Source organism: Triticum aestivum, chromosome 2B (assembly GCF_018294505.1).
Source record: "Triticum aestivum cultivar Chinese Spring chromosome 2B, IWGSC CS RefSeq v2.1, whole genome shotgun sequence".
Lineage (NCBI taxonomy): Eukaryota > Viridiplantae > Streptophyta > Magnoliopsida > Poales > Poaceae > Triticum > Triticum aestivum.
In genome coordinates, this window is record NC_057798.1 from 57162227 (window position 1) to 57174497 (window position 12271).

General features: G+C 42.3%; 1 protein-coding gene across 1 annotated transcript; it reads left to right on the top strand.

Annotated features, from left to right (window-relative positions):
• The first annotated feature begins 1183 nt into the window (after positions 1–1183).
• Positions 1184–8242, top strand: LOC123038948 (ent-kaurenoic acid oxidase 1-like). The gene is made up of 8 exons (XM_044462315.1): positions 1184–1208; positions 3461–4038; positions 5374–5523; positions 6265–6537; positions 6614–6697; positions 7590–7775; positions 7857–7975; positions 8137–8242. Exons 1-8 carry the CDS (start codon positions 1184–1186, stop codon positions 8240–8242), a joined length of 1521 nt encoding a protein of 506 aa, XP_044318250.1.
• Positions 8243–12271: the final 4029 nt, after the last annotated feature.

Below are 12271 nucleotides of genomic sequence, written 5' to 3' on the forward strand. Positions count from 1 at the left end.
TCCTTCGGTGATGATTTTCTTGTCTATCTAATAGATGACACTCCAAGTTCTATTTCAGAGGCCTATGCATCTGAAGATGCTGACTACTGGAAGGAAGCGGTCTGTAGTGAGATGGATTCCATCATGGCAAATGAAACTTGGGAGATAACCGATCGTCCTTATGGGTGCAAACCTATAGGATGCAAATGGGTATTCAAAAAGAAACTTAGGCTGGATGGTACTATTGAGAAGTACAAGGCACAACTCGTGGCTAAGGGTTATACCCAAAAGGAAGGTGAAGACTTCTTTGATACTTACCCACGTGTGGCTCGACTGATCACTGTTTGAGTTCTACTTTCACTAGCTACTTCACATGGTCTTCTCGTTCATCAAATGGATGTTAAGACTGCTTTCCTAAATGGAGAGTTGGGAAAGGAAATTTATATGGAACAACCAGATGGGTTTGTAGTAGATGGTCAAGAAGGAAAAGTGTGCAAGTTGTTGAAGTCTTTGTATGGACTTAAGCAAGCACCCAAGCAGTGGCATGAGAAGTTTGAAATAACTTTAACAACCGCAAGCTTTGTAATAAACAAAGCTGATAAATGTGTGTACTATTGCCATGGTGGGGGCGAGGGAGTTATCCTCTGCTTGTATGTTGATGACATACTGATTTTCGGAAAAAAATCTGAAGGGTATTAAGGAGGTCAAGGATTTCCTATCTCGTTGCTTTGAGATGAAGGATTTAGGAGTGGGTGATGTCATTCTGAACATCAAGTTGTTGAAAGACGATGATGGTGGGATTACATTGCTTCAATCTCACTATGTGGAAAAGATCTTGAGTCACTTTGGCTACAATTACTGCAAGCCCTCTCCAACACCATATGATGCTAGTGTGTTACTTTCAAAGAATCGAAGAATTGCTACAGACCATTGAAATATTCTCAGATTATTGGCTTACTTATGTATTTAATCAGTGCTACAAGACCTGGCATCTCTTTTGCTGTTAGCAAACTGAGCCGGTTTGTCTCAAAACCAGGAGATGTGCATTGGAAAGCTCTAGAGAGAGTTTTGCGTTATTTGAAAGGCACTGTGAATTATGGAATTCACTACACTGGGCACCCAAAGGTTCTTGAAGGGTATAGCGACTCAAACTGGATCTCAGATGCTGATGAGTTAAAGGCCATGAGCGGATATGTATTCACTCATGGAGGTGGCGCTGTTTCTTGGAAGTCTTGCAAGCAGACCATCTTAATGAGGTCAATAATGGAAGCAGAACTTGCAGCACTATATACAACCACGGTCGAAGCAGATTGGCTTCGCCATCTCTTGAATGACTTGCCGGTTGTTGAGAAACCTGTACCGGGTATCCTTATGAACCGCGACAATCAAACTGTGATCACGAAAGTGAGCAGCTCAAATGATAACATGAATTCATCAAGACACGTTCAGAGAAGGTTAAAATCTGTCAGAAAAATGAGAAACTCCGGAGTTATTGCATTGGATTATATCCAAACGTCTAAAATCCGGCAGATCCTTTTACTAAGGGTCTATCATGTAATGTGATAGATAATGCATCGAGGGAGATGGGTATGAGACCCACAATATGAGTTGTTTACAGTGGTAACCTAGTCTATGTGATCGAAGATCCCGTGAATTAGATGTGGAAGACAAGCTGTTGGTCAACGGAGAGGAGAGTATCCTTAGTGTTAACAATACCACTCCATGAAGATGCAATACTCTTCTAAATCTGCATGGCAGGTTGATGTATATCTTAATGTGTTCTAAGTGGCTCATTGAAGCAGAGATATTGTCCTGCAGAACATCTTTTGAAGAACGCACCTATACGAGTCTGATTGTTAAACGTCGCAATCTATGAGAGTAGGGTTCTTTCTGGTAAACTCATGAAAGGTCTCGGAGTATGATGCATAAGCTCCACCCGCGGGGAAGACCCACGGTAGACACGTATCGGTCAAGGCTTTATGTGAAGCTAAATTCACAGAAAACTTGCAGTTCAAGGCCTAGTCCACTGTTAAAGTTGCTCACTAGTGTAGCATAGAGTTCTAGGCGGAAGTTCAACTTAACAGTCTCCACTGCAGTACCGGTATATAAAACAGTGTTTTGGAACCAAAGGCAAATTTTGTGTGCCTCTGGGATCTGGTTGGGGATTGCTGGAATTTTGTCTATTTTGGGCCTACCCAATAGCTGTTTTAGAAATTCCTAATAAATCCTAGAGGCCCACGCAGCCCATTCATGCAAGGCAAGAGGTGGAACTAAAGTTTAGTCCCACATTACTAGTTTAGAGGGAGTTGGACCTCTTTATAAGGGAGGTTCTTTCCCCACATGTATGAGGATGAGAACAAGAGGGACATCCACGCGCGCTCCTCCTCCGTCGCCCGCCTCGCCACGCCTCGCCGCGCCGCGCCGCGCCATGCCACGCCGTGGGTGGCGGGAATGAGCCAAGCCGATGTCTAAATTTTTGCCATGCACTATGGGTATACGAAAGGTCACACGGAAGCTGAAAAGATTTTTGCGATAGTGGAGTTCGAATGCGAACGGTGCAGCCACCGGTTCTCTCAGAGAGACGCACAAGAACTACTTCTTCCTCTCGCCACCGGTTCCTGAGCACTGCGCTGCTGCTACGTTCTTCCCCATCCCGGTTTGCGACGTGCACCGCGGGTCGGGACAGTAGGCCTCCGAAACCGCACATCTTTGAGTCCTGTACGTGAGAAGAGTGATAAGGTTTTTGGGGAGCGTTCTGCGCGATTACTGACCGGTTCATCATGGACACCGATGACCACTTCCCCAACGACGACTTCTTCCCTGACGTCGACAACCTCCTCGGCGATATAGCTGGCGAGGATGACGAACCCAAGTCCAGTACTCCTGTTGCTGCTGCTGTCCCGTACGTGTTCTTGTTCTTTCTGTTAGAGCTCGTGCCACAGTTCCTTGTTCTAGTGTTTACCCTAGATATGTTTGAGTATAATTCATATATGCAGATGCTTTTTACCTTCTCTCTGTTAGATTGCATGACTAATTTTATTTTTGCTATTTTAGTCATGCTTTATCTAGTATTTCTGTTAATAAAATCATTCGGAAAATTGGTCATATTTCCAACACCCCCTACCCGCGCATCGGCGACGAAGACGAACGTGCATCATTCAGGGCTGCCTGGCCACTTCCCCACTTCAATATATATATGGTGATGCAACAATAATTGACCACGCCCTGACAAAATCGCTTTCTCATAAAATACAGTTAATGCATTTGGATCTTGGCGTATTCCACTGCTTGCCTCCTGCTCAGCTTGCAAACGTATAAGCATGAATTTGTTTTCTTTGCTTTGTTTGCATGCGGTTCTACCCACTGGAGGAATCTAAACCTGCGAATCTATTGGTAACTATATACACATGGCAAATTAAGCAACCAGCCTTCAGCCGCTCACAACCAAACGATCTATCAATCAACGACGAAGAAATGCAAGTGGGCGACTTGGCATGGTGGCTTGGCCTCCTGCTCGGCGCCGTCCCGTTGGCCGCTCTCGCTGTCTGGCGCTGCAACGACGCCTGGTACTGCGCCGCCTTCGCGCTGCGGCAGCGGCGGTGGCGTCGTGGTCGCCACGTTCGGCTCCCACCAGGCCACATGGGCATCCCCTTCTTTGGCGAGACCGCCGCGTTGTCCTGGTACTTCAAGGTGGCGCGCCGGCCGGACGGCTTCATCGAGGCCAGGAAGAAGAGGTACGGCGAAGGGGTGGGCATGTACAGGTCCCACCTCTTCGGCAGGCCGACCATCATCGTCTGTGACCCGGCGGCCAACAAGTTCGTCCTGCAGTCCCACGACAACTTCTGGCTCCGGTGGCCAGCGAGGGACCTCCTCGGCCTGTCGTCCATGTTCAACGTCGAGGGGAGCATGCACAGGAGAATCAGGGGCTACGTCGTCGCCACGTTCAGCAAGCCGAGGTCCCGGAGGAACATCGCCCGTATGGCTCAGCCCTGTGTCGTGGAGGCGCTACGGTCGTGGGCGGACAAGGGAACCATCATCGCCGCCAAGGAGATCAGGAAGGTAGTACGTCAGTTACCGTGAGTTGTCATGTTATTTTCAGGTCATTGCTTTTATTTTTTTGACATCGATAACTGCCACACTTGTGGCAGGAAAAAAGACGCACCACACGTTTCTAATGCAAATAAATTGCCACGTCATTGCATGTATGCATGCGAGAATCTTTTTGGATTTTCAGTTTTTAAGATATTTTATTTCTTAAATGAAAAATTCGATTGAAGATCTGTTTTTACCATTAAATCCCTCGCGACGAGATCTTCAAAACTAGATCTCATATCGATATATTTCGGCGATTTTTTTGTTAAAAGTTGACATGTCTATTGCACATGAATTGCCATGATATTTATCTGAAGTTGCCATGATATGTTTCAACTATTTTATTTTACATTTAAAAGTAAAACATATTATAAAATGAAGAAATAAGAAACTAGACTTGCCATGCAACATTAACTAAAATTGCCATGATACATGCACTTAAAATTGCCATGGTTCAATAAAAAAATATTTTCATGGTCAAAGTACTGGAATTGTCATCATCAAAAAACTAAAATTGCCATGATCTACAAACTAAAATTGCCACATGGCAACTTTAGTTTAAGCACTATGACAACTATAGTGTAAACATCATGACAACTTCTCGGCAAAAAAAAAATCGTCAAAACATATCAACATGGGGTCTAGTTTTGAAGATCTCGTCGAGACGGATTTAATGGTGAAAACGTATTTTTAGTTTGCTTTTTTATTTAGGAGATAAAATATTTTTAAGCCGAAAACCAAAAAGATTTCTGCTGATGTCATCTATTCATACGTGACAAAATGAGTGGTGATGGAGGCTTGTGGGCGATCTGCAAACGCCCACACGTGTGAGCGTTAATTTTTCCAAATTTTTTTCCGGGAATGAGCTCGTTGCTTTTGCAAGAAAAGAAAAACAAAAACAATCATATACACCTATTTTTTGCAAAAGGAACAATTGTATACATCTGGCGTCAGATATTTGAGCACGACAAATCGAATGCCTGAGATGGCAAATTATATTGTCGTAAGGACGATAATGTTTTTAGCGAGCATGACAAATCCTTGCCACATTCGGTGTTTTGTCAAGAATTATCATGCTTATTAAAAATAATTGCCATCCTTACGACAACATAAATAAATTATCCAGAAAACGTTTGTTTTGTCAGCCTTAAAAATACGACGTCAGATTTTTAGCATTTCATGAAAAAACATCAGTTTAGTTTAGAGGTTTTGTTTTATATAGCGAACCCCTCATGTCGAGCAGTTATTTTAGAGTTTTGATGAATGCATGAAAAATAAATCTGACTATACCGTGAATTTCAGGTGATGTTCGAGAGCACTCTCGAGATATTTATAAGCATGAAGGCGTCTCCTCTCACAGAAAAGATGGATAAATGGTTTGTAGGCGTACTTGGCGGGCTCACGGCACTGCCACTGGACTTACCGGGAACAGCGCTGAATCATGGTCGGAAGGTATATTACACCGCAGACTATTTTATGTGCTATGTTTTTTTTTCATAAATAGGTTTCGGTTGCTTTTTATGTGCTACTTCCTCCATTCCTAAATAAAAGTCTTTTTAGAGATTCTACTACAAACTACATACAGATGTATGTAGACATATTTTAGAGTGTAGATTCACTCATTTTGCTTCGTATGTAGTCCATAATGGAATCTCTAGAAAAAGTTATATTTAGGAACAGAGGGAGTATAAGTTTTCCAAAAAGAAAAAAACCCGATACATCCTGTTTTATTATACATGGCCCTGCCCAGAGGTTATGCCCTTCTTTTGAAGAAAATGGTGACCTAGTGAGCAAACAATTGGCCAATAGGCTCGTGATGTGAGCTGTAATTATGCCTACTAATCGAATATATATTTAATATATGTATTCTCACGTACAAAGTATTTAGTGTTCCATACTTTTAAATATATCATCCTAGGTAGTGGTCGTTCGGTGGTCCAGAGATCTTCTTGGTGTAATTTTTATTATGTTGGGAATGCTATGTATTTCTAATGAACTTTTTTAAAAGATCCGGATCATTTTCGTGCAAAAAATATCAGCCTCAGTTTACAGTGCACATTTATCTAAATTACACAATGAAATAATATAACGTGCTATTCATGTTAAGTTTCCTGAAGATGATACATATAAAATCAACGTGCAATTGCGGATGAAAAAATAGATGAATTAATTGTGGGTATATCATATATGCAGTGTCGAAGGAGGTTACATGCAGTGTTTGAAAAGGAGCTTCAGAAGAGGAAAAATAACGTGAAATGGGGGCTTGCCGCGGAGGAAGACTATGATGATGATTTGATGAGCGGGCTGATGGAAATGGAAGATGAACAAGGGGAAAAGCTGAGCGACGAGGAGGTGCTGGATAACATTGTCTCGCTGGTCTTTGGCGGTTACGAGTCCATTTCCAGTGCTGTGTTGTGGGCTGCCTACCATTTGGCCAAATCGCCGGTTATCCTTGCCAAGTTGCGGGTAAATAATTGTGTGGCACTTTGGGCGAACGTAATCAAGTAAATTAAGTTTGTTAAATATTGTTTTTAATTTTCAGAATGAGAATGCCGCAGTGAGCGAGGGTAAAAGTTCAAACTTTCTTACTCTTGATGACATTCCAAAGATGAAATACACGGCCAAGGTATGTACCCACCCACTTTATCACCTATAAATCTAAGAAGAAGAAGAAAATACTCTTACTACGGATATTGTTAGTTGGCTCAATATTTCCTATAAACCTTTCATGAACGAGTCAACCCCCTAAACTACTTTACCACCTGACCAATTCTGTAATGAGGAAACCACCAGCGAATATTTTGAGAAGGATGAAACAAATCATTTATGTAGTTTTTTTGCGTATGAAGTATATTGATGTGAATATTAAAAAATTATATGACAATTCTTGACTTGCATGGAAAGTTTTTACTTTGATCATATCATCTTTAAAGGTTAGAAACCACCCATATGCTCCTAGATTCTAAGTTCGTAATGTCCATAAGGAAAGGGTCCTGTAGTTTATCCTTCATATCTTGAAACGCCTCGTGATCAGAAACATACCAACAATTTAAACAATTTTGAGGAAGTCCCAAAAATTTAAAGCTAATTCTGTTAGGGCAAAGAGAGTCCCATGATTGGACTAAAAAAAGGCGGCAACTCAAAAAAAGATAGTGTGGGGTTTCATCATCTCACAAGTGAACAAATCACGGTTGTAGCTTGTGGGTAAAAAAAATACCCTCCTTAGCAAATTCCTGTTTCCCAGCCATCATGAAAAATAGTAAAATTTCATATTCCATGACCGAAATTTGCATGCATATACTATTTTTGTTACTTATGTATATGATTCTTTTTTCTGTTTGTTAGAACATGGTAGATATGATATTCTAAGTAGAATTAATTTGAGAGAAATGGTCCCAAGCTATGAGTTAATGAATAATTAAAATGGATTTTACGAAATGCAAGTGTGTCATAACATGGACCCCAAAGGAAAACATTTAGTTTAATTAGTTTTTTCCTTGTGTGATGGTTGAGTGAAGGTAGTTGAAGAGGCAATTAGACTGGCCAATATTGCTCCTATGGTCCATCGTGTGGCTTATAGAGACGTCGAGTATGGAGGATATACAATCCCACAAGGGTGGCAAGTTGTGGTGTGGCTCCGCGCAATGCATATCGATGCGAAATACTATCAGGATCCACTGATCTTCAACCCAGATAGATGGAATGTAAGTCGATCGATGTGGGGGAAAACTAACAACAAACTACTAGAATACTACTAACACTATGAAACGTCTGGTTGAGAGCAGGAACCACCAATGGCAGGAACAAATCAACTGTTTGGAGCTGGCAACAGGACATGTGCGGGCAACATGCTTGCCAGGCTACAGATCACCATCATGTTGCATCATCTTTCACTTGGTTACGAGTGAGTATATTACTTCGTACCTATTCCATATTTCATATCATAGACAGTACTAGCAATGCCATTAGAACAACAAGGACCGCATCACCTTCATATTTGTGTACTGCAGTTGGATTTTCATGCTCAATGTCATTAATTGTCTCCTTATATATATCTTGTTTTAGATGGGAGTTGCTTAATCCGGATGCGGGGGTTAAGTACATTCCACAACCAATGCCAGTTGACGGAGCACCAATGGCGTTCCATAGACTTAGTACAAGTACTCAATGAAATTTTAGAACACTACACATTTATTGCTACTTCAACTAAAGACTATCTCGGATCTTATTGCTACCCTATATTATGTGCCACATATTTATTTCCATTGATTCATATATGAAATTCAACACATGTGAATGATGTCTTGTAAGTCCACATGGCTAGTTGTAGTTACTTTTGCAGTAAGATTATCAACCCCACGAAGAGCTGAGAAAATCGGTATTGCTCTTGTAGAGGTTTGTTGTGTTGTGCATGCAAGTTATTCATGTCGACATATTACTTTTAGGGTATTGGTATACCAACATTGCACAAAATCTCGATAATACTAAAGACATCCATTGTGGACCGAAGTTTGCAGCCTCACGTGTACCTTAGTTTGTTCTGCATTTTTATGCTATTAGATCTTGTTTAGTGCCAGCCGCATACACCACTCTTTTTATCACTCTGAAGTACTAGGTTGTTTAGTAATTAGTACTACATTCTGCTCCTTTCCTCAATTAAGGTATAGAGTTGTCAGTAAGGGTTCATAGTCCTCACATCTCCTACAGATCGGATCCAACATTTAGTTATGGACCAGTTTGCACTGCATGTGGTGCAGATTCTGAACTTGGTAGTAATGTTGGGAATCGTTGCATGGAAAACAAAAAAAATTCTACGCACACGCAATGATCTATCCATGGAGATGCATAGCAACTAGGGGGAGATTGTGTCTACGTACCCTCGTAGACCATAAGTAGAAGCGTTTCACAACGCGGTTGATGTAGTCAAACTTCTTCGCGCTTCAACCGATCAAGTACTGAACGCACGACACCTCCGCCTTCTACACACGTTCAGCTCGGTGACGTCCCTCGCCTTCTTGATCCAGCAAGACATCGAGGTAGTAGATGAGTTCCGTCAGCACGACAACGTGGTGATGGTGATGGTGAAGTGATCTGTGGCAGCCCGGCTCAGAGAAACCGGAACGCCCCATATTCCAGCCCAGAGATCGAGGAGAAGTCTTCTGGAATATGGCACTGCTTAGCATAGAACAAATCAGCTCTTTATTACAATCTATATTGGGTACAACGGGATTCCGATATAACAAGGAATTACATCGGCAAGGCAACACTACGCCTGCCACGGTTGCTCTATGCAAGTAGTAGAACAACACGAAGCAGCGGAATAACTACTAGTAGCGGAATAGCGATGACGGCGGTGAACTCCACTCCGCAGGGACTCTGGCTGGAACACTTATCCTAGCTCGCAAACCAGGCATCCACGACAAACAAGCAATCAAATCCGGCATGACCTGCAAACTGGCATGACACGCCAGGTTAGTACATTGAATGTACTTGCAAGCTCAGAATAACCAGAAGCATTCAAGGCAAACAACAGCATGGCAATTACAGGTTAACAAGGATTAACATGATATCATCAGCATAACATGGCATGAACTACATGATTCCGCTAGGACAATATGAGCATGTCATGAACATCTAAGCATGATGATACTAACATGCAACATGATGACACTATCATGCACCAACTTACTGTGCTAGGGGTTACCTCGTAAACAGCACCTGCATCACTTACCAACGTTGGACATCACACGATCATCTTAGGATCAAATCAAGCTTGGTATAAACAATACCGTAGTAATCAGTCATGACCACAAGGAGCTTGATCTTTACCCATGATTCTCGCACAACATCACAAGTATTCAACAACTCGGTATCCTCGATACCACGGTGACCCTCTCACGGTCACATAAATATCAACCAACTCCTTTCATCATCGAACCGGGGTTGTTATTAAGCACATCATTATTATTACTGTTGACCCATAGTGTGACCAACTACAAACTGGGCCCATATCCGTGGGCGCGGCTATCGATAGGTTTTAACACACACTCTGCAGAGGTTAGCACACTGTACCCACACCACGGCTCGAACCCATGGCCCTCGCGCTCCCATTCTGGTGGATAAATGACATTCCGACAAAACCGATCTACTGCCATGACACTCTCCGGCCACTGTGACCAACCCCCCTTTGGGCTAAGTCATGGGTGGCCCCGTGCCTACCAAAGGCACCAACGGCCACCGTTGTGGCAAAACAATAAACGGTCCCAAACAGGGACAAGCCGGCTATAACAACTATGGGCACACAAGGCTTATGCCGTCCTACCCGGCCAAGGTAGCACCCGCGCATAACCTTCCCTCGTTGGAGGCACCTGCGAGAGGCATGACAATAAACCCAGTTAGGACCCCCCATAAGGCAAGTGTGGCTGCACTGGTCAGCTTGATTTGGTGGCACCATGACTTAGCCAACAGTTGTTCAAGTTCAATTAAGTCCGGTTAAACTTGAATGCAATAACCTGAGTCATATGAAAATAACATGATGCAACTACAATACATGAGCATGACATCAACATAAGCATGGTTGAACAACATCACTTCTTAACATATCAACAACAATAAATCATATATCCGACTGAGCATGGCATACTGACTAGCATGAACATCACAAGTATACACTACTCAGAAACATAGCATTACCACTGGCATCAATAATAAATATCATGCAAGAACATATCAACAATGCTGCCATGCAAGCATTTAACCAACTGGATGCAATGGAACATGCATAACAATGGCACTCGGAATAGACGACAGTCATGCACCGAAGACCATCACTGACATAAATATGTACTACTAGCAAGCATAAGCATATGAAAGGAATACTAGCAACTAGTACAAGATAACCAGGTGCAGAACAACATAGCAAGAGAGTGAACATGAAACTCTAAGCATTACCAGAACAACGATAACCAAGTTTTAAGCAGACAAACATTTATTAAATATTCAGGTTAAAAACCATGGCTACTGCATGGCTATCATGCAAGTGGGTATTGTGGCTTGCCTAGGGATGAAGAAGGCACTGGGAAGAAGTGCGGTGAAGCCGCGGAAAGATTTGCCAGAAACAGTTATCTCCCGGAGCGAGCAGTTTACATGCAAGGGAAAAATGGTCATTTTCAGAATGTTAACACATGGTGAAAGCATAGCCAACAGAACGGGCTCGACGATACGAAGAAATGGGCTTTGGAATCACCTCATTTGGAGTCTCGAGCAAAAATATATAGTTGTTTCTCTGCCAGGGACCTAACTAGTCAGCAGAAGTGGGACCGGGCGCGCGGTCACTGATGGGTGGGTCCCACGGGGTTGGTGAAGGAAATATGCCGTAGAGGCAATAATAAAGTTATTATTTATTTCCTCATATCATGATAAATGTTTATTATTCATGCTAGAATTGTATTAACCGGAAACATAATACATGTGTGAATACATATACAAACTTAATGTCACTAGTATGCCTCTACTTGACTAGCTCATTAATCAATGATGGTTATGTTTCCTAACCATAGACATGTGTTGTCATTTGATTAATGGGATCACATCATTAGGAGAATGATGTGATTGACTTGACCCATTCTGTTAGCCTAGCACTTGATCGTTTAGTATGTTGCTATTGGTTCCTTCATGACTTATACAAAGTTCCTACAACTATGAGATTATGCAACTCCCCTTTACCGGAAGAAAACTTTGTGTGCTACCAAACGTCATAACATAACTGGGTGATTATAAAGGAGCTCTACAGGTGTCTCTGAAGGTACATGTTGAGTTGGCGTATTTCGAGATTAGGATTTGTCACTCCGATTGTCGGAGAGGTATCTCTGGGCCCTCTCGGTAATGCACATCACTATAAGCCTTGCAAGCAATGTAGCTAATGAGTTAGTTACGGAATGATGCATTACGTAATGAGTAAAGAGACTTGCCGGTAACGAGATTGAACTAGGTATTGGATTCCGATGATCGAATCTCGGGCAAGTAACATACCAATGACAAAGGGAACAACGTATGTTGTTATGCGGTTTGACCGATAAAGATCTTCGTAGAATATGTAGGAGCCAATATGAGCATCCAGGTTCCGCTATTGGTTATTGACCGGAAACAGTTCTAGGTCATGTCTACATAGTTCTCGAACCCGTAGGGTCCGCATGCTTAA

Excerpts from the sequence above, each read along its gene's own strand:
- LOC123038948 (XM_044462315.1), top strand. The coding sequence starts at position 1,184 with ATGGAGGTGGCGCTGTTTCTTGGAA. Across the intron at positions 4,039-5,373 it reads CCGCCAAGGAGATCAGGAAG|GTGATGTTCGAGAGCACTCT; the intron begins GTAGTACGTCAG and ends CGTGAATTTCAG. Across the intron at positions 7,776-7,856 it reads TCAACCCAGATAGATGGAAT|GAACCACCAATGGCAGGAAC; the intron begins GTAAGTCGATCG and ends GGTTGAGAGCAG.